This window comes from Perognathus longimembris, chromosome 10, assembly GCF_023159225.1.
Source record: "Perognathus longimembris pacificus isolate PPM17 chromosome 10, ASM2315922v1, whole genome shotgun sequence".
NCBI lineage: Eukaryota > Metazoa > Chordata > Mammalia > Rodentia > Heteromyidae > Perognathus > Perognathus longimembris.
Genome location: NC_063170.1, coordinates 28,430,739 through 28,455,008, shown reverse-complemented (window position 1 = coordinate 28,455,008; position 24,270 = coordinate 28,430,739). Strand labels below are relative to the sequence as shown.

The window sequence follows — 24,270 nt, the reverse complement described above, 5'->3', positions numbered from 1 at the left end:
CTATAATTGATGAAATCACTAAGAACTCTCTCAATAGCAATAGTTAAAAGAACATTTTGTAGCTCAGAGGCCATCAACTTAAAAGCTGCCATGTATAAGACCCAAACTTGGGGCTGGGAATATGGCCTAGTGGTAAGAGTGCTTGCCTGTATACATGAAACTCTAGGTTCAATTCCTCAGCACCACATACACAGAAAAAGCCAGAAGTGGGTGCTGTGGCTTAAGTTGGCAGAGTGCTAGCCTTGAGCAAAACGAAACCAGGGACAGTGCTCAGGCCCTGAATTCAAGCCCCAGGACTGGAAAGAAAAAAGGCCCAAACTTAAGTAACTTATGAGGTATTGGGATAAACGAGGTGATCAGGACACATGAACTGACAGAGTATAAGAGAAAACAGGAAGCTTATTCTTGGATAAAGAAACTCATTATTGACTGGAAAGAATGGAAGCTGATTAGCTTCAGTCATGTGTTGTTATAGAAATACAATTTTGTAAATATGAAAAATTATACTTTTATATACTATAATCTCAATGATCATAAGTACTGTAGGTTTAAAAAAAATTAAAATATGCCTGAGGAATGACATTGGTCCGCAAGCACAAATCTAAAGCCTATGAGATTATGTTATGTTTGCAGAAAACAAATTTGTTCTCTATAATTTGTTGTATCAAACAATTCTGCTAGAAAACATTCTGTACAGATATACTAATTTAGTAAGCATAGATACAGAATCTGTTAGAATGCATCCTCAGTCACAAACTACCAGTCTTAGGACAAATCCTCAGTTTCTAGAAATCACTTAAATTGTGGATCCTTTAAGTCCATAATCTTCTGTTGTAGATTTTACCTGTCTGTTTTTTATCCTAACACATGTGATCCCAAAAGAAGATTCACCATACTTAGCAGACAGCTCTGACTATCTCTAATTTAACACACAGTATGTATATTCAAGTCAGACAGGCTTAGATGCTATAATATGCAATACAGGCAAACATCCTAAAACTAAAAGTCATTAATGCTGGATGAGCAATAAATATACTTCTGCCTGCTTTCCCTCTCTATTGAAATCATCAGAAGTACTTTTGTTCTAATGGGAGAAAAGATTGGACTTTATTTCTGATTGTACATCAACAGGAAAATCTTGGGAGGAAAAAGCAATGAACTTTAAGCAGCAAGATGCTGGCAGAAAATAATAATAGAATCTATTAATTTCCAGAAATAGATATATTTAAAATAGGATAATTTTACTTTGATGATGGTTACTAAAAAGTGAGCAATGGATAACATAAATACCACATGTATTATCATAGAAAATTTATTTTTCATAACTTTTTGTTGGTGGTTGGAAGTATAATTAAAGTAATTATGGCAACTTACTATAATGATCTCCAAAGACAGAAATATTCTGAATTCTACTGCTACATGTAGCTCTCAACTAAAGTTACATATTTCCTCTGCCACTGTGAAGTCATGATGTTAAGGAATTTGGAAGAGCTTTTGCAGTTGTAGTATTTTCCTTAGAATATTTCTATGTGTTTATGATATTAAATTAAAAAAATCCATCTGAGGCTCTCCCAATGAGGGAGGGAATTGGAGAACAGACTCTTGAAATCAACAATCACTAAGATTTCCTGACTTTCTATCAACTCTTATGTGTGAAGTAAAATTGTTAAAATATAAATTGTTATACACAATGGAATTTTATGCCTCTGTCAGAAAGAATGGCCTTGTCCCATTTGTAAAGAAATAGAAGGACTTGGAAAACATTATGCTAAGTGAAGTGAGCCAGTCCCAAAGAAACATGGACTCTATGGTCTCCCTCATAGGGAATAATTGGCACAGGTTTAGGCTAGTCACAGCAGAGGATCACAAGAGCCTAATAGCTATGCCCTTATGAATGCATAAGATAATGCTAAATGAAATGAACTCCATGTTATGGAAACGACTGTTATATTACTTGTAATTACTTTCAACGGGCCATGTGAAACCACAGCTTCTATTGTTGATGATCCTCTTGTATCCCCTTCCTGTGATTGTACCAGCATTATCACTGTATCTAATCTGAGTACAGTGAAACTGTATGTACTGGTATTATAACTAGGAAAGTGAAAGGAAATATTAAAATCGAGAGACAAAAGACAAACGATTACAAAAGCAATACTTGCCAAACTGTTTGGTGTAAACCAACTGAACAACTCGTGGGGACAACTCATGGGGGGGAGAGGGAAACAGGGAGGGGGGAGGGGGAATGAGGGAGGAGGTAACAAACAGTACAAGAAATGTACCCAAGGCCTAATGTATGAAACTGTAACCTCTCTGTACATCACTTTGACAATAAATAAGAAAAAAAAAGAGAGAAAGAGAAAAAAAAAAGAAAGAAACAAAAAAGAATTTCATTTGGCCTTTGTTTTTTTCTTTGAGCAATTAAGCAAGCCTGCAAGCACTTGGATTATACACTATGGGAAATGCACTTCTAATAGTCCCTTTCATTACCTACAGATTCTTACTGAGTTCACCTCTGCCTCATTTACAAAGTTATAAAAACTACTGTTAATTGATTTCCAGCTGTTGATGCACCACTACTATCCAGAAATGTTTTTACAAGCTGTTGGATTTCTAAATTCTTATTTCCCTAATAAAGAGATTATTTTCAGTCTAAATTGATGATGTCCTACAAAAATTCATTTTCAAATTTTCTGTCTTTTAAGAGTTATTTGCTTTTCATAGAATCCTAAATTTAACTACATGCTAGGTTTCTACATTTGTGTTACATTTAGAAAACCAACCAACCAACCAATGTATTTTAATTGCTCACAAACATTGGGGAGATATTTAAATTCAATCTCAGAATAATTTACATCTAAGGTAGTCAATTTAATCAAGGGAATAAATGCTCCAAATTTTATGAGTAGAAGTGATTGGTCTCTTGAATAACTGGTATCAGAATGAAAAGTAGAATGATCAGCTGAGGTTAGCAGTTTATTCCTCTTATAAACTGCATAACAGGGTAGTTAAATATAAAATGAATTATTAAAAATGGGCAGGTAGAAAAGGTGAAAAAGCTTGGAAACTCTTTATGCATGTATGAATGTGCATGTGTACATTGCTCCATTGTGTGAAAATGAAACAAGAAGTTTGTTGAGAATGGTTCAGGAAGGGGAATAAGGGAGAGTGACATACATGGTTAGTCTGATCAAGGTAAGTTGTATATATACATGGGAATGTCAAACCCAAACCATCCTTGTAGAAGTTAATAATAAAACTTTCCACCATTACTGCTACAAAATACTACAAAAGCAAAACCCTAGCTAAGCTCCATTGATGGTGGAAATTCTTGATTTATAAATCAACCATTTAACTATTGTCAGTTCCCTTTCTGTATTTTTCCATTATCACTACTATAACATCTAGCTAAGCTCCATTGAATGTACCTCCACTTGATTTGTAAACCAACTTCTTAACTGTTTTTGGTTCCTTACACCACAGAAAAACTTTCCATCATTACTAGTAGAACATACTAGCAGGGATATTTTGCTAAATCTAAACCTGTCTTATAATAAAATACTTGAGATATATGTAATACATACTGATAATTTGGAAAAAGTGAATACTGGAAAAGTATGTATCTTTAAAAATTTTTTTAAAAAATTTTTATTGAACTCTGGGCCTGGGGTGCTGACCCTAAGCAATTTGGCTCAAGGATAGTGCTCTACCACTTTGAGCCACAGCAGTGCCTCTTGTAGTTTTCTTTCTTTCTTTTCTTCTTCTTCTTCTTTTTTTTTTTTTTTTGGCCAGTCCTGGGCCTTGGACTCAGGGCCTGAGCACTATCCCTGGCTTCTTTTTGCTCAAGGATAGCACTCTACCACTTGAACCACAGAGCCACTTCTGGCCATTTTCTATATATGTGGTGCTGGGGAATCGAACCCAGGGCTTCATGTATACAAGGCAAGCACTCTTGCCACTAGGCCATATTCCAGCCCCAAAGTATGTATCTTTTAAGGCTCCACTTGAAGACTATAAAATGATGTTGTTAAATTAAATAATTTTTTATTTTTTTTTTGCTTATTGTAGCCATCCATTCAAGCAACATCTTCTAAGCACCTCCTATATGTTTGGCACAGTATCAGAGAGAGAAACAAATGAAGCGTGTTCTTTGCTTTTCGTACTATGGGGACATGTAGAAACAGAAAATTTATTATGGCAGTGGCTATATTAGTTTTATTAACAGGTACCATGTAAAAATACTGCAGGGATGAAATTAGGGAGGGTATCAATGAAACAGTAGCATTTATATTAGTTAAAATTAGGAATTTAGTTGTAGAAGTGATGTACTCACATTAGTGAAATGGTAACACCACCAACATATGATTATTTTATAAGTCATAAAGCTTTTTATATGCAGAATAAGCTAAAACAAAATTATCAGATTGTGAATACATTTCAGGTTTGAGCTTAGCTTATTTACATATGTATGTAGTAAGTATACTTGACAACTTGATTTAAGCAGTCCATGCATCTCTCAAGTGAAATTATATTTCTTGAAAGAGAAACAAATATAATAGTGATTAAAATTAAATCTATAGTAAATGTATTAAAACTTCTTTTCAAACATGAAGTTATTTGAGTAACTCAAAGGCATATTTTTAACGATATGTAGAGTTGTAATGCAAATTGTAAAACCTTAAGAGTGACTAATCATCATTAATTTTCTTTCCCTTAGTCTTTCTGTTACAATAGCAGAATGTAATGTATAGGTCATGCTAGAGTTACCAGCACAACTATGTTCATCGCAGCACAATTTATCATCAGATGGTACCAACTCAGATGCCTCAGTAGTGACTGGATCAAGGAAATGTAGTACATATACACAATGGAATTGTATGTTTCTATCAGAAAGAATGACATTGCCCCATTCATAAGGAAAAGGAAAGACTTGGAAAAAAATCATAGTAACTGAAGTGAGCCAGACCCAAAAGAAACACAGACTCTATGGTTTCCTTCATTGTGAATAATTAGTATATGTCTAGGATAGTCCTAGCAGCAGATCACAATAATTCAATAGAAAGCTATGTACATATGAACACATAAGATGATGCTAAGCGAAATGAACTACAAATTATGTAAATAAGTGGTTTATCATTGTTGCTATTTTCAAGGTACCATGTGAAATTATGCCTTTTTCTTTCCCATGGTATTACCTCTGATGTCACTGTAACTGATTTTGGTATCCTGGGTATTGTATGCATGTTTATTGGAACTAGAGAAGGAAAGGGGAACATCAAAATGGAGCGATAAAGGGTAAAAGGTGAATCAATGCAACAGCAATATTTACATGACAACATGCTGTAAACCAACTGTACATCTCAAGGGGGAGAGAGAATCTGGGAGGGGGGAAGGTGGGAGAAAAATGAGGGAGGTGACAAGTTAGATATGAAATGTATTCATTGCTCTATGAAACTGTAACCCCTCTATATATCAGGTTGACAAGAAATTAGTTAATATAAAAGAAAGCTTACTTCAATAATAGAAGATTTAACTTTTCTTTTTTAATGTCAAAGGATCTTTTAAATGAGAACTGGAGGGCTGGGGATATCGCCTAGTGGCAAGAGTGCCTGCCTCGGATACACGAGGCACTAGGTTCGATTCCCCAGCACCACATATACAGAAAACGGCCAGAAGCGACGCTGTGGCTCAAGTGGCAGAGTGCTAACCTTGAGCGGGAAGAAGCCAGGGACAGTGCTCAGGCCCTGAGTCCAAGGCCCAGGACTGGCCAAAAAATAAATAAATAAATAAATAAATAAATAAATAAGAACTGGAATATGTAACGTTTAAAATTGAAAACTTGGGCTGGGAATATGGCCTAGTGGTAAAGTGCTCACCTTGTATACATGAAGCCCTGGGTTCGATTCCTCAGCACTACATATATAGAAAAAGCCGGAAATGGTGCTGTGGCTCAAGTGGTAGAGTGCTATCCTTGAGCAAAAAGAAGCCAGGGACAGTGCTCATACCCTGAATTCAAGCCCCAGGACTGGCAAAACAAAACAAAACAAAAACTGAAAACTTAATTAAAACACTATACCAAAAAAAAAAAAAGATTGGTTTGATATGTCAGATAGGGAAGTTCTAATGCTGCAGTATAAATTTATTATACTTGATTTGTAGAATAATCTGTAACATGGCAGAACCATCTCATAGAGAGAACATTCATTATAAAACCTTCAACATGAAAAAGCTGTATTAGTGAACAATCATGCAGAGTGAATAACAACAAAAGGAATGGAAAAACAAAGTAGAAGTCCTCTGAATTAATGATCCTAGACCATTACAGGCTTATATCCTTGTGTTCCTAACTATAATGAGAAAAGTTATTAGTATCCTAAACTTCTATAAGCAATGGAAATAACTAGATTATTTTATTAGTTACTAAACTGTTCAAAATTTAAAATTTGAAAATTCTGTCTTTGTCACTATAGATTTGATACTTTGAGTATCTGAAGTCTGGCCCACAGAGAATGGCTCTTACAAGTATTTATTTGTCAATCTGAGCAAGTCATCCAAAATAAATGGATTCTAAGCAAGTGCTTTCTAGGAGCTATTCCTACTAATTGCTCAGTTGTCTAAATTTTTCCTAAAAAGAGACTTACTAGAATAGCCCTTCACTTGACCTCACCTGCCATCCTACTTCCATGTGGGACAGACTAATTTGGGTATTTTATTCTAGAAACAAGGAAAAAAAATCAACTGGGACATCTCATCCTAGCAATGGGATAATGAAACAAAGCTTATTCTGGCAGTGAAGGACTATAGAGACATAAATAGTTCCAAAAACAACTACAAAGAGGAGCGGATGTTTTCAGAATCCAAATAGTCATTTGTGCCTTCCCTTTCAAAAGTAACTAAAAATGACATTAAATTTAGCAGTGGCATCATTAGAATATCTAGAGATTATCTAAGGGCTTTAAATACTATTTTAGAATGGAACTTTTAATCTAGAATTCAATTAATGATGGAAATATTTGATTTCAAAATGTCAAAAAATTCAGTTTAAGAATGTCCATTCATTTGTATAGAAAAATAAAGCAATATTGCCTTGTTTCTTTCATCAGCAGTATGCAATCCTGGATATCAGATTAAGAACACATCTATATTCAGAATGCAAGATGAAGAAATATCAAACCATGCAACACAATCTGCAACTAAATGTCATATCAGTCTCTTGGTAAAGAAGACAGCCTAATGTTTTAAACATCTAATCACACAATTCAGTTATTCAAAGAATGTATGTACTTCAACTATACTTTGTAGTAGTAGAAAACACTCAACGGTCCCTTTGCATTTTCTTAAGAATATTGGGGGTGGGGGTAGTTCAGAAGAAATCTGACTCTGTAGGTACTCAAAGCAAATACATTGCTGAATGCCAAAATGGAGTAAGTACAGCTGTTAGCTATTGCCAAAATGTGTACTGATTTTTGCTCCAAGGGTGGAAGAAAGCAAGACTAAAGTTCTGAAACACTATAAAAAAAGAGGAGATTATAGTTGAGAGTGTTGCTCATGGAGTTAGTTTATAAGGTAAGAGCAAAAGTGCTGAAGAGTGATCCTCAAGCTCAGGAATGTGTAAGGTAGGGGAAGATTGACCTTACTGTGCAGGAAACACCATGCTAATAAGACAGGAGATGGGCAAGCAAAGAGAAAACAGTAATAAATCTGAGAAGAAACAAGAGTTGAGATAAAGATTGAGAACAAGTATGGCACAGAGATTGATAGTTCACCTGGTAAAGCAATTGTTCTTAACCAGGGGCTATTCTATCTTTTAGGAGACATTGGGCAATATCTAGAGACAGTTTGGCTGCTACTGATATTTAGAAGGCAGAGGCAGACAGTGAGCCAGAAGAATGCAGGAAAGCTTGCCCAGCTGGTAACAAAAAAGAACTGAAAAATGTTCTTTATCAGGTATTTAGGAGAAAAAAAAAGAAAAGAACAAAAACACAACAATAAGGGCTGGGGATATAGCCTAGTGGCAAGAGTGCCTGCCTCGGATACACGAGGCCCTAGGTTCGATTCCCCAGCACCACATATACAGAAAACGGCCAGAAGCGGCGCTGTGGCTCAAGTGGCAGAGTGCTAGCCTTGAGCGGGAAGAAGCCAGGGACAGTGCTCAGGCCCTGAGTCCAAGGCCCAGGACTGGCCAAAAAAAAAACAAAAAAAACCAAAAAAACCAAAAAAACCCACAACAATAAAAACTATACACTGTTAAGCAAGCAAAGAAAATTAAAACAAATAAAAATAACAACAAAGACAGATAAAATAACAAAGACTTATACAATACAAAGTATGTGTTTTAGATAGATATAAATAGGTAAATAGCCAGTTGGCCAGCCAGCCAACTCTGCATGGTGCAGGAAGCACTGTTCACAACAGCCGAACAATGGAATTGGCCAAGGTGCCAAACCACAGATGAATAAAAAAGAAGTGGTATATATGTACATGCTATGAAATTACACAGCCATGGAGAAAAATGAAAACATGTCATTTGTGGGAAAATGGATGTAACTGGAGGACAGTATATAGAGACAAGTTCAAAAAAAGAAGATATCATGGTTCACTTAAAATGGGAGCTAGATCTAAAAGCGATACCTGCCCATGGACATATACATATGGGTAAATATCCTTATATATAATGATATATATATATAGAGAGAGAGAGAGAGAGAGAGATTAAAAAATCACGAATTGAGCTAGGGGATTATTTAGCAGGAGAAAAGGGAATGAAAAAAGAGTGAATAATTTTGAAACATATCACAAGTATGTATGAAAATAGTCTGTTGATAGACAAGTGGGGGGAGGGGGTGAGGAAAAAGAAATGGTTGAGGAAGGATTACTAGCCTCTGTTGTTTGGCTAACAAAGAGGATGAAAGAAAATGAATATGGTCAAGGTAGACAACAATGAAACCTGTTGAAACTGTCTTGGGAAGTGTGTGAGGAGAGTGAATAGGGGGTGGGGTTGATTCAAATATATTCTAAACATGAGTGGGAATGCTAATGAAATCTCTCTGTATAAACTAACGTAAAAAGGCAGAGACTAGAGTTGGTAAATGGTAAGCATTTTACAATGCACAGGGCATCTCCCCACTACAAAGAATTATACAACTCAAAATGTCAATAGAGAGACATTTTAAAAATTCTGATGCAGAGGAAACAGCAAAGGCAGAGAAATAAGAAAATTCAAGTCTATGGAAAAGGTGCAGTTTGATTCAAAGGAAGTATTGGATGCCAGCAAAGGAATATGAAAGATAGTTCTGGAAAGATCTGTGAATGCAGTAAAAAAGGGGGAAAAACAACAACAGGATAAAGAGATCCTTGAAAAACAAACATCATTAAGTAAATGTTGCATATATAGACTTTACATATGACTGGAGCCTACTGGTCATTTGTCATTTTACAAGCACTTTTAAGCATAACCTTCATCACACTTCAATGCTTTATTCAAGTCTCATTTACTTAGTTGAACAGTAAGGCTGTGAACGAGAAATCACTAACCAGTCCCACATAGTAGGCTGGACTGAAATTCAGGTTTTAAGCTAGACCACTTAAAAAAATAAATTTTATTGTTTGCACTTGAGGACTAACATGATGATATGACACACACACACACACACACACACACACACACACACACACACAACATATGAACATATCCATCATCGTCAATTCCTCCCCATGGTACAAGTGATAAAAATCTCCTTCTAACTATAGACTAGATGTTACACATTTGATTTTTCAATTTGTTCATTATATATATATATATATATATATGGATTATTTTGTATTCTTTGACACATATTTCCTGGTTTCCTCTGGTAACCACTGTTTTATCTTAATCTTGCTGGATATTTTACTTTCTTTGGAATCTCACATATAGGTCAGGTGAACTATTTTTATTTTTTTGCATCTTGCTTATTTCATTCCATATAATGGTTTTCTCAGTTCATCTGGCAAATGACAATATCCTCTTTTTTGACATTTGAAAAAGACAGTTGGATATATGTAGTATAATTTCTCTCATCATTCACTTGTTGATATATCTTGAAATATATCTTGTGAATGATGTTATGATGAACTCAAAGGGTGTAGATATCTTTATCAGGTGGTTATTCACTTCTTCATTGTTATATACCCTCTGGAGGAATGGCTGCAAGATACTACAATTGTATCCCTCGTCTCCCCATCTGCTCTTTAAAGTGAGCCTCCATACTGTTTTCTATCATGATTGCATCAATCTACATTCCTACGAATAGTGTAAAATAACTTCTTTGGTTTCACTCTTAATAACACCTGTCCATAGTAGCTATCATAATAGGTGTAAGGAAGTATCTCACAGTAGTTTTGGTGCCAAAGTATCATTTATTCCTTTTCCAGGATACCTGGTGTGACACTGAAGAACGAATATTCCACCTTTCTGTCTATATGCCGGGAAAGCTTTTTATTTGTTTGTTTGTTTTGGCCAGTCCTGGGGCTTGGACTCAGGGCCTGAGCACTGTCCCTGGCTTCTTTTTGCTCAAGGCTAGCACTCTGCCACTTGAGCCACAGCGCCACTTCTGGCCATTTTCTGTATATGTGGTGCTGGGGAATTGAACCCAGGGCCTCATGTATAGGAGGCAAGCACTCTTGCCACTAGACCACATCCCCAGCCCCTTGAGGGGGGTAGGAAGGGGCTTTTTTGACAGACAATGTTTCAGTGAATTCTCCAAACCATATGCATGGCTTAGGCTACATAAAACCCACAAATGGGAAAATCTTCCACAACATGATGGGAAGAGGAAGCCGTCCTGAGCTTAACTGGTTCAGAAAAGTGCTCTCCTCCCTTTGTAAATCACAGTTGGAGAATTAAGTGTACTCAGTCAGAATGAATAAGAGTAAAAATATGCGACCAAGGTGCAAGTAAATTAATTGCTATCATCTATTAATAGATAATAAATTCAGTGAAAATGAGAAAAACAGCTAAATGGAGCAGTAACATTAAATTCATTTTAACAGAAATTTACAGTTTACTTCCCTTCTTTAAGAATACATGAAGCGGGCTGGGGATATAGCCTAGTGGCAAGAGTGCCTGCCTCGGATACATGAGGCCCTAGGTTCGATTCCCCAGCACTACATATACAGAAAACAGCCAGAAGCGGCGCTGTGGCTCAAGTGGCAGAGTGCTAGCCTTGAGTGAGCGGGAAGAAGCCAGGGACAGTGCTCAGGCCCTGAGTCCAAGGCCCAGGACTGGCCAAAAAAAAAAAGAATACATGAAGCAAGGCATGCATAGTGATGAATGTTTAGTCCCAGCTACAGTATTGCAGTACAAAGTTAGACAGATCAAAGTTACCTAGTCTCTGTCTCACAAACATGGTAGTTAGAGAGTAAGCTCATCTCCTTTGTTGCTACAACAGGACACAGCTTTCAGGAAGAAATCTTGGAAACAGCAACTGGATCTAGCCAACGAACAAACCTGTAAGCCCTTGACAGTGGAGTTCCCAGAACTGAGAAATGGGATTTGTTTCTCTATCATCTACCCAATCTTTCACATTGTTTTACATTCTCATAAAATTGCTTTCTGTGCTACCTAACATTTATATTTCTTTCATATGATATAAAACAAAACAAAAAATCAAGTTGTGCACAGTGGTTCACATTTGTGAACCCAGCTACTAGGGAGACTGAAATAGGAGTGTCTTAGTGTGGAAAAATGTGACAGCCTGTCTGAAAAGATGATAAACACAAAACAAGAATGGATGTGGTATATTTGGTAGCAAGTGCAAGATCCTGAGTTCAAGCCCCAGTACTAAAACCAACTTGAAACATTTGACATGTTGACATATACCTGTAATTCTTCTAGGAGATGAAAGCGGAGAATTATACATTAAAAGACAGCCTAGGCTACATAGCAAGATCACTTCTCAACCTTACACTTGTTTATCTGCTCTGATAAAAGGACACTTGACGAGCCATACCTTAAGAAATGTCAGTTTCGGGCTGGGGCCTAGTGGCAAGAGTGCTTGCCTTATACACATGAGGCCCTGGGTTCTATTCCCCAGCACCATATATACAGAAAATGGCCAGAAGTGGCACTGTGGCTCAAGTGGCAGAGTGCTATGCTAGCCTTGAGCAAAAAGAAGCCATGGACAGTGCTCAGGCCCTGAGTCCAAGCCCCAGGTCTGGCAAAAAAAAAAAACAAAAACCAGAAATGTCAGTTTCCATAATCTGTTTTCAACTATAATAAACTCTCCCATTTAATGAAGTATTTATTTATAAGGTACATTTTCAAATATACTACAGTTGGCCCTATAGCAAGTAAATATTTTTTTTATCTCATGTAAGAATTAAACTTTTGTCTCACTGGGAAATCAGTCAATTTTTTTCTATTATTTTCAGGAATTGAGGCACAATATACCTTGGACCTCTAGATAGTAATTAAGCAATTTTTGTCAGTAGGTTCATATATTCCTATATGCTTGCTTTTACTGTCAAAAACAGAAACTGAATTATTTTTCATCCTATGTGTTCATGAAGCAGTACAGAATTAAATGATAGCTAATCTTTATTATATACTTATCATGCTTCTAGCAATACCCTTGATACTTTGCCAGGGATCTCTTCAATCTCCTTTCTATGCCTATCTCGGTCTCTGTCTCTCTCCCCTCTTGCCCCTCCTCTCCATCCTCCTGTCTCTGTCTTGGTAGTGTATGGGTTTGAATTCAGAGCCTTCTACTTGCTAGGCAAGCATTCTACCACTTGAGCCACATTCCCTGATTTAAGTATACTCTCACTTGATTCCTTATAACATCTGATTCTTTATTAACATCCCCATTTTTATAGATGAAATGCTTGATGCAGAGACCAAACATGTGTTCATCTAGTAACAAAACTAAGATTGGATTCCAGATCCAGTGGACTTGGAGCTTACATTCTTAATCATATGGCAATACTCTCTTCTCTCACTCCCTACCTCTTCTCCATTTTTTCCCTGCCCATCTCTCTTTTCTCTCTCACTGTTATGCCCACCCTTCATATATATATATATATATGGATAGATATCTATACCACATATATACGTGCATATATAGTACGCTATATAGTATAGTATATATAGTATACTATATACTATATAGTATATATAGTATACTATATATACTACATATAGTACGCTATATAGTATAGTATATAGCGTATATATAGTACGCTATATAGTATAGTATATATAGTATAGTATATATAGTATACTATATACTATAGTATACTATATATACTATACTATATAGCGTACTATATATACACGTATATATGTGGTATAGATATCTATCTATACACATATACATATAGTATACTATATACACACACATATATAGTATAGATACTATACGTATCTATATAATATAGATATATACTATATATAGTATAGATATACTATATAGGTCTCTCTCTCTCTCTTTCTCTCTCACCAGGCTTCTGTAATTAGGAACTCTAAAGATTGTAATTATAGCTAAATGGTGAATAGAGCGGGCAGAGTCTCTTTCTCTAGGAGCAGACATTGTACTAGAGTACAAAGACAAAAACTTAAGCAAGTATAAGCAGAGAATTCGCCATTGCACACTGTGAGTAAAGTGGCCTTCCCAGAAAACAGGTACTAGTTCAGACCTAACCACATACAGAAGCCAGGTGAAAGCAAGCAGGGGAGCCAAATGTCTAGGGTAGAGGAAATAGCATGTCAGCTGTGTGTGCCAAGAGCACAGAGAAGAGATGGAAATAGAGAGAGTTAAGAACTGGAGAACAGCTAGGCAGAGAATAAACCAAGAAGGGCCCTGTGCATCATGAAAAGGCACATGGACTTCTTTCTGCTGTTTAGAAGCAAGAGTGTAACAAGATCAGATCTGAGATTAGGATAATATCTGCAGGCAGAACTAGAGGAGAAGATGAAGGTTGCAACCAGTTAGGAGATGATACTAAAGTAAATAAGATGTATTTGTGGTATATACAGTGGTAGTTGCAATGGAACGCACAGTGATGGTTTCAAACATGGTTTTATGAGATGGGATTCCTAAAGATCTGAATTGATTAGATATGGTAAGCCAAACAAAAGTGGATAAAGAATAACACCAGAAAATGGCTTGAGAATTGAAAAAATGATCACCAAAACCACTTAGATAGGAAACAAAGAAAGATGAAGCTTGGAGGGGGAAATAATATGATTTATTTTTCATGTTAAGTGGAAATGCCTATGGCTTCCAAGAGTACTAAAATTCATCTGAAATAGCCCATGTAAATTTGGGAGTTGGTGGTATAATATTGTAACTAATGTAAATATTCACAGAGTGTTTAGGGTAAAAGATGAAGAGGGCTGAATAGAAAATCGTGAGGTTTATTCACAGGAGAGATAAGGAGCTCACGGAGGATCCTGATAAGAAAACCAGAGTTTGCAGTGGTCAAATAAAGCAAGTAATATGAGGACATTAAATGACGACATTAAAAAAAAAAGAGTCAGGGCTGGGGATATGGCCTAACGGCAAGAGTGCCTCCCTCATATACATGAGGCCCTGGGTTCGATTCCCCAGCACCACATATACAGAAAATGGCCAGAAGTGGTGCTGTGGCTCAAGTGGCAGAGTGCTATCCTTGAGCAAAACGGGGCCAGGGACAGTGCTCAGGCCCTGAGTCCAAGGCCCAGGACTGGCAAAAAAAAAAAAAAAAAAAAAAAAAAAAAAAGGCAAATGAGCTAAAAAGGAAGAACCAGGACAGACGTTGTGATCAGGAGTTTTGGGAGCTAAGGATTAGCCCTGTTCATGGGACTGGGTGCCTGAAAAGAGGTGAAGGTGATAAACCATTGAAACAATAGTTAAGTGGAACAGTTAAAGATTAAAATTATTTGGGAAAATGATCAATAGAAAGTATTATAATTAGTCCAATAAACATGATTGATAAAAAGCATTATAATTAGTTCAATAAACAAAACTTAAGTGACCCACAGCTATTTTAGAGCTACTTTGACATGCAGAAACTCTTCAGTTTGATGCAATCCCATTTATCCAGTCTTTCTTTTTAATTTGCTGTGATTCTGGATCTTAGAAATTTCAACCTGTTCCTATAAGTCATAGTGTTTCCCCTGCTCCTTTTTCCTATAACATTTTCATGGCATCTGGCCTTATATTGAGGTCTCTGATCCACTTTGAATTGATTTTGGTGTGAGATTCCACCTCACTCCAGTTAGAATGGCCATTTTTAAGAAAACTAACAATAACAAATGCTGGCACAGATGTGACTAAAAGGAAACTCTATTACTAGATAATTTCAAAATATAGGACATTCTAGGCTGAAGTAGCCTGATCTCTTAAAATATTATATATCATGGGCTGGGAATATGGCTTAGCAGCCCTGGGTTTGATTCTTCAGTACCATATAAACAGAAAAAGCTGAAAGTGGTACAGTGGCTCAAGTGGTAGAGTGTTAGCCTTGAGCAAAAAGAAGCCAGGGAGAGTACACAGGCCCTAAGTACAAGCCCCAAGACTGGCAAGAAAAAAAAAGAAAAGAAAAAAAAGAAAAAAAAGAAAAAAGAAAAAAATTGTATATCATTACAAAGATGACAAAAAAAAAACACCTCGCGTGGTAGCTCTAATCCTGTAATTTTAGCTATTTGGGAGGCAAAGGTTAGGGGAATCATGGTTAAAAGTCCAGACATAAAAGTTTATGAGACTTCATCTTAACCAGTGGCTGGACATAGTGGCAAGTACCTGTTATCCCACCTACAGGAGAAGCACAAGCAGGTTCACTGCAACCCAAACTGGTATATATAATGTTATTATATAAAGTAAGTAAAACATAAATCAATGTAAATGTAAACAGGGAACAGAGAAGTGGTTCAAGCAGTATTGTACCTGGAAAGTATTGTGCCTGGAAAGTTCATGGTCCTGAGTTCAATCCTCAGTACTGTCAAAGGAACAAATAACACCCCCCACCAAAAAAAAAAAAAAAATCAATAAAAAATAGCAGGAAATGTTATATTTAGATTGAGAGGCTATATAAAAATAACCACTAACTGAATATATAAACTTGGAATGCATTCTAAAGAGGGAAGAAAGCAATTATAAATGATAAAATTTAGGATAACTAGGAGCATGATATTACATGATATTAAGAAATTACATTTAGATGTAATACTGGTATTATGGTTACATAGGAGTACATGCTTATTAGTTGGAAATGCATGCTTAGGTGTTTATAAGGTGTCAGAGTAACCCCAACCCAATTGGCAATACTTCAGGGTGAAAAAAAATTGATTTTGATCTCTCGCTTTGCATGTTCTCTTTCTCTTTGATGGACGTTTTACATTTTTGTATAGTGCTTACATTTATGATCACAAAGACTATGATAGTTACATAAAAAGTACAGTAAATGGAACTTATAGAGACAGACTTTCATGATGTAACTTTGGGGAAGACACTAATATCTGTAAGTCATCTTGACCATACACATACATACACACACACGTGTAATAGATAAACATACTATATAAGGCTGTTATGAGGAATAAGTGAATGAATAGGGTCAGGATTATCTAAATATTCCAATCGCTATTGTCACTTACTCCTGACTTGTACTTTAGATAAAGATTAAAACATAGTAACAAATTCAATGTTTTGTTGGTCTTTTGGGGAGGGGAGGTAGACAACCCTCAGGCTTTCAATTCTCACATTCTTTAGTTCTCACATCTATGAAGTAAGCAAGAACAGAGTAGTATTTCTGTTCCTTTCCAAAGTGTTTCATAATAAATGTGTGAGCATTAGGAAGTTGTGGCAACAAAACATTTTCTTTTACTTTGTTTCCCATATTGGTCCATTCCTGTCAGAGAACCTAAGTGATAATATCAGAAACAAATGCAGTTCTTAGTAAACAGGTCTGTTCATCTTGGCTGATAAACATCAGCTATTACTTAGAATAGAATTTGAATCATTTCAAACTGAATCCATATAGAAATGATTTATAAGATAACCTTATGATATTTTAAGTTTAGGGTGCTTTAATTTGTATTTTTAGAAAAATGAAGGCAAGTCTTCAAAAAGTCTTTCTATATATGTGGTTAGATAAGATTCTCAGAGATTTTTACAAAGCTTGTAAACCTTGTATTTATTTCTGAGAAGTGTCTCCTGAAATTTCTAAAAGATACCTCAATTATATATGTTTCATCTTGATTTGTCAAGAATTTTCTTCATTAGCCATTAAATCTTTAGCTGAAAGTGATGTACCAACTGGGGACAATATGAGCATGTAAATATAGATTAGCCTAGCTTATGGTCAGTTTATGGTCTTCATGGTGGAATAAAGCCTGGGTGGAAAAGTCTGTGACATTCTTATCTCCAATTAATTACCAAAAAGCCAGATGCAGAGCTATGGCTCAAGTGAAAAAGCTAAGGAACAATGTTTAAGTGTAATGAATTTCACATATCAATGATTAATGATTAGGACCTTTCTTTTTTTTTTTTTTTTGGCCAGTCCTGGGCCTTGGACTCAGGGCCTGAGGACTGTCCCTGGCTTCTTCCCGCTCAAGGCTAGCACTCTGCCTCTTGAGCCACAGCGCCGCTTCTGGCCGTTTTCTGTATATGTGGTGCTGGGGAATCGAACCTAGGGCCTTGTGTATCCGAGGCAGGCGCTCTTGCCACTAGGCTATATCCCCAGCCCCAGGACCTTTCTTTTTGTTTATGGTAACCCAGTCTCCCAGAACCTACCTGGGTTGGGAGAATCTCTGTCTGAGGTTAGCCTTGGGCTTTACATTTTTTGCCCAGGATGGGATCAGACCACAATGTTACTCATGACTATCCATGGCTAGATCAGAGATGCTTCTTCCTATTGTCCTCACTGCAGTCTTGTTTACTTTTTGCCTAGGCTGGCCTCAAATCAATCTCTGCCTCCAGAGTAGTTTAAGTTTTCAGATTCTAATGTTGCTAAGTTAAAAGCAACTAAGTTTCTAAAATTTCATAAGACAAGTTTTATCTAAAAAAAAAAATGATTTTGTGTATATGGCGAGCCCAGATGGTGGAGGAAAGGAGTAGAGAAGGAAATGTGGGGAGGGAAAGAGGGAGAGAGGGAGAGAGGAAGAGAGGGAGAGAGACAGTGGGGGGGGGGCGAGAAAGAGAACGAAAACAAAGGAGAGAGATGTGGAGCTTCATATAACTTAATATATTTGGTAAGCTACACTCAAAATAACCTGTGCTTTTGCTTCTTAAATTCCTAAATATACACCAAAAATCTAACGATGTCAAATTATAAAAAAATTACTGGGATAAGGGCTGGTTTTGGATTATATTTATAACATCCAGAGTATGTTTGAATTTTCAAATTTTGTCAACTTTACCTTTTTAAAAATTAAAAAAAAACACCTAAATTGTGTTAGGCTTTGAACTCAGGGCCTTCTACTTGTATACAGGTGCTTTACATTTGAAATCATGTCTAAGGACTCTCGATTTAGTTATTTTTCAGCTAGAGCCATGCGTTTTCTTTCGGGGCTAGCCATGAACCTCCATCCTCTTACCTATGCATTCTATATAACTGAGATTGTGGAAGAATATTACCATGCTAAGTTTATTAAGTGAGCTGGGGTCATGCTTATTTTTTGCCTGGGTTGATCTCAAACTATGATTCGCCTGATCTTCATCTCCCAAATAGCTGGGATTGCAGATATAAGCTACCATGCTCAGCTGCAAAATGTATCTTAATGAAAAATACACTAGCAAATTCACAGTCCAATCCAGAGCTAATATAGAGACTTAAATTACATAATCTTATTTGTGCTGTTTCTCAAATAAAAATTATGTGTTTCATCAAGGAATACTTTAAAACTAAGTCTTATTACATTTATCAGCCACCAGACTTGCTTTACTTATTCACAATTAGTTTACTAAACCAAAACGTTATATATATGTATAATCAGACCACAAGTCTTTGAAACTGATTTAAGAATGGTAGGAATAGTGAAAAAAAAAAGTTTTCTTTTGACAGCCAAAAATCTCAAATCTATCTCTTGTTAACTAAAGAGATGATGATCCTTTATTTAAAGATAGGAAATTTCAACTAATAACATACACAGAAAAGTGAAAGATTTAATGTTACACATTTTGGAATTTCTGCTGAAATGAAGGTTTGACAATGACCATCAAAGCTGCTAAAACAATTAGTAGATAGTGGATGATCCAAAGGCAGGAAAACTACTGATGTACCAATCAATTTTAACATAAAGAGTAAGGCAAATAGACTCTGTTCTTTTTTTTCTTTATTTAAATTTTTTCCTGAATAATTATTTATTGTCAAAGTGATGTACAGAGGGGCTACAGTTTCATATGTAAAGCAGTGGGTACATTTCTGGTACAATTTGTTGCCACCTCCCTCATTTGCCCCTTCCCAGCTCCCCCTTTCCCTCTCCCCCATGAGTTGTTCAGTTGGTTTACACCAAATCGTTTTGTAAGTATTGCTTTTGGAGTTGTTTGTCTTTTCATCCTTTGTCTCTCGATTTTGATATTCCCTTTCACTTTCTTTCTTGCCTGGGCTGGCTTTGAACAGTGATCCTTGGATCTCAGCCTCCCGAGTAGCTATTATTACAGGGGCAAGTCATGGGCGCCCGGCCTGTCTGTTATTTATTGTCAAAGTGATGTACAGAGGGGTTACAGTTTCATATATAAGGCAGTGGGTACATTTCTTGTATAATTTGTTACTTCCTCCCTCATTTCCCCCTCCCCCTTTCCCTCCCACCCATGAGTTTCTCAGTTGGCTTATGCCAAATGGTTTTGTAAGTATTGCTTTTGGAGTAGTTTGTCTTTTTATCCTTTGTCTCTCGATTTTGATATTCCTGTTCCCTTTGCCTGTGTTCTCAATAAGGTAAAAGACAGATACTCTTGCTTAATGCTGGTGTGTTTAAACTGTTTTACATGCATTTAATATATAAAATAATATAAATATATTTACTAATATTTATACCATTCACTAATTATATATATATATGCCATTTACTAACAAAAACTCACAACAAAACATTAGATAACATGCACAAAATATTATAAATTCATAAAAATGAGAATTCAGGGGCTGGGAATATGGCCTAGTGGCAAGAATGCTTGCCTTCAATACATGAAGCCCTGGGTTCGATTCCCCAGCACCACATATATAGAAAATGGCCAGAAGTGGCACCATGGCTCAAGTGGCAGAGTACTAGCCTTGAACAAAAAGAAGCCAGGGACAGTGCTCTGGCTCTGAGTCCAAGGCCCAGGATTGGCAAATAATAATAATAATAATAATAATAATAATAATAATAATAATGAGAATTCAAATTTAGAAGTAGTAAATCAGTAACAAAAACTAAAGATGCATTTACATTCAGTACTTTTCCATGCTTCCACTATCATTGATCTTTTATTATACTGTATATGTTATAATACTATAATCATTTAAATTTGATCCTAAAATATTAAGTTATTTAACAAATAAATATTAACAACAAGAATTCACAAATGAGATTGCACCAAATTAAAAACCTTCTGCACATAAGGGGAAATAATTAGGATAATTAAATAGCCTACAGAATAAGTGAAAACCTTCACAAGCTGTTCATCTAATAAGTGATTAATATTCACTTTATTTGTTTGTTTTTTGCCAGTCCTGGTGCTTGGACTCAGGGCCTGAGCACGGTCCCTTGCTTCTTTTTGCTCAAGGCTAGCACTCTGCCACTTGAGCCACAGCGCCACTTCTGGCCTTTTCTATATATGTGGTTCTGAGGAATCGAACCCAGGGCTTCATGTATACGAGGCAAGCACTCTTGCCACTAGGCCATATTCCCAGCCCAAGTGATTAATATTCAGAATACAGAAAGAACATGGAAAAGTAAACTCTAAAAGAATCAATTAATTAATTAATGGGTAAATGAACTACATAGTTTCCAAAGAAGAAATACATAGGGACAATAAATATAGGAAGAAATGTTCAACATTGTTAGCCATAAAAAAAAAAAAATCAAACCAACACTGACATTCTATCTCACTCCCATCAAAATAATTATCATCAAAAAAGTAAGCAAAAAACACTGGTGAGGATATGAGTATAAAGTGACCCTTTTCCATTGTTGATGGAAATATAAATTAGTGCAGTCAATATGAAAATCAGTAAAACTAAACACATGAAAATCATGAAACACACACACACGCACACACATATGACTCTACAACCCTGGCCCAAGACATATATCTAAAGGAACAAAGTCAGAAAAATTAACAATAACAGTTGTGGAATCAGCATGTGCATTAGTCAACTAATGAATAGATAAGGAAAACATGGCCTATATATACTATGGAGTATTAGTCAGCCATACATAAGAATGAAATGTCACTTGCAGAAAAATGGATGAGATTGGAGATCATTATATAACTGAAATAATACAGATTCAAAGCCAATTACATTTGCTAAAATAATTATATTTACTCTCATATGCAGAATCTAGATCCATATATACAAACAAGTTGCCAGTGCCAGTAACTCATCCTTGTAATCCTAGCTATTCAGGAGGCTGAGATCTCAGGATGGTGGTTTGAAGCCAACCTGGGCAGAAAAGTCCCCATGAGACTTATCTCCAAATAACCACTCAAAAACCAGAAGTAGTACTGTGACGCAAGTGGTAGATCACTAGCCTTGAGCACAAAGAGGCTCCAGGACACTGCCCCGGTCCTGAGTTCAAGCTCCACACTGACAAAAAAAAAAAAAGTATTTAGGAGGAAGAGATATGGTAGGGAAAAGGCCAACAGATTTTGATCAGGATGGTGGTGACTATATTATATAAATATGTGGCAGAGAAAAGCACCAAATAGTAAGACCCAAGTACCTCTTCACACGTACATAAAATAATTTATAGTCTGAAAAGAACCCCAAAGATAAGGAAACAAAGGACCTCTTCTGAAATTATCTTGTTATTTTTAGATGACTCTATTCTTTACCTCACATATGGTGTATACACATGTATACACATCTGAGACAAGCTAGGAGGAGGACACAGAATGAGTGGAAAGCAGGTGAAAACATACAGCAGAGGGGTCCATCAGCTGCACTGGACACTGTTGAACGTGAACTAAGCAACTCAAGGCCGGTGATGGGAAGGAGGGAATGAGAGAGAAAGAGGGAATGGATGATACTAAACAAAAGGAAAGAAATGTACATATCACCTGATCTGGAAGAAATGGTTTTGTTGTTAAAGTTCATAGAGTTCATAAGCTTTGTAGATCAGAATGATGATTTTCATTACAATGAATGTTAAAATGTAAATTGAGAAATATATGTAGTTACTTAATCTCAATAAAATGCAAAATGTTAATAATAAGATTCATAAATTTGTATGACAATTTTAAAGTCAATAAAATTTGATGATTCTTAGGCAGATCAAGCAAATATTTCACATATGGGCAACTCACCTGCTGTAAAATCTTCATTCAGATCAATAAATGCATGAGAATGTGGAACTCGCATTCTACTTTTAGTAGTCAATGCAGGATGCCATGATAAATTTCTAAAATATTAAAAATACTTTGGGTAAATATAAAGTACATATTGTTATGAAATATAAAAATATCTGCATATAAAGTATTTTAAAATTATCCTCATTAAGATACATTTCATAAACCATAAAATTCCATTTTAGTGTATGGAATTCAATGGGTTTTTGTACATTCACAGTGTATATCCATCATCACTATTGAAGTCCAAAACATTTTTATCACCTCCAAAACGAAACTCATTAGAACTCATTTTCTTCCTTCTAGCTTTTAGCCATTAGTACGATGCTATTCCTACAGTTTCCTATTGAGGACATTTCATCTAAATGGACTCATACAACACGTAGCATTTTATGTCTGATACCTCTTATTTAGAATGTTTTCAAGTTTATCCATGTCAGCAGGTGTCAGTGCTTCATTCTTTATATCCTAGAATAATATATGGTTTTGTGTGACAATTCATTGTTTGCCAGTTGACAGACTTTATCTTGTTTCCACTTTGAGATTGCCATGGACACTTTTTTTCTTTCCTGTGCCAGTCACGGGGCTTGAACACAGGGCCTTGGCAATGTTCCTGAATTTTTTTTCTCAAGAATAATGCTCTACTACTTGAACAACAGCTCCATTTCTGACTTTTTGGTGAGATAAGAGTCTCTTGGACTTTTCTACCTGATTTGGTTTCAAACATTGATCCTCAGATCTCAGCTTCCTGAATAGTTTGAAAGGATTACAGGTGGGAGCAACTGGTGCCGGCTATTTTTAATTTCTATTTATATAGATCTAGGAGTGAAACTGTGGGTTCATAGGCAACTATATTTTTATCTTTTTGGTGAATTATTAAGCTGTTTTCCACAGTGTTTCCATCATCTTATATACTTTCCAGCAAGGCATGCTGGTTCCAATATTTTCATATCTTTATCAATATTTATTATTGTATATTTGTGTTAATATAGTTATGACAAAGGGTTTGATTTGTATTTTCCTGAATACTTGTGATAATGAGTGTGTTGTCATATGTTTCTTACTCATTGTATATCTTCACTGCAGAAATGTCTTCTCAAATCCTTTGCTCCCTTTGAGATTTGTGTATTTATTTTTTATTCTTTTTCCTTTATTTTCTAGTCATGGGGCTTGAACACAGGGCCTACATGTTGTCCTGGAGTTGTGCTCAAAGCAAGCACTCTACCATTTGAGCTACTTCTCCACTTCTGATTTTAATTGGGTATTAAAAGTCGCTGGACTTTGTTGGCAAGGCTAGCTTCAAACAGTGATGCTCAGATCTGAACCTCATGAGTAATTAGGATTACAAGTGTGAGCCACCAGCACACAGCTTGTTTTATTTTTGAATTAAGAGCTAATGTACTCATTCCCCTACTTAAGTAACTGTAATTCCCCTGTTGATCATCTTTACAATACTTTTTTAAAAAACATCAATAACCAAAAGAAATTAAAAAAGAGTTAAGTATTTTCTTCCACTTTGGGTTGTTTTTTTCATTGCATTTTTTGATGGTAAATGTTAAAAATGAGCTTTTAAAGTGCAATTTATTTATTTTTTGTTTTATCACTTGTTATTTCAGTATTGTAGTCAATGATTAATTACTTAATGCAAGGTTATTAAGATTTACCTGCTCTCTTCTGGAATGCTATTTCTTATTTGTCTTTGAAGGATTTAAACAATAACAAGCAAATCGAAACTATACATGTGTTAGCCTGTAGAGAA

At 35.9% G+C, this 24,270-nt stretch overlaps 1 protein-coding gene across 1 annotated transcript in view; it reads right to left on the bottom strand.

The window, feature by feature from the left end:
* The window catches only part of Itfg1 (integrin alpha FG-GAP repeat containing 1), a 174,147-nt gene that overhangs the window by 131,287 nt on the left and 18,590 nt on the right, over positions 1–24,270 (bottom strand). Inside the window, exon 6 of the mRNA XM_048355677.1 lies at positions 22,470–22,564. Coding sequence (XP_048211634.1) covers positions 22,470–22,564 — 95 coding nt within the window. The remainder of the gene's footprint in view (positions 1–22,469; positions 22,565–24,270) is intronic.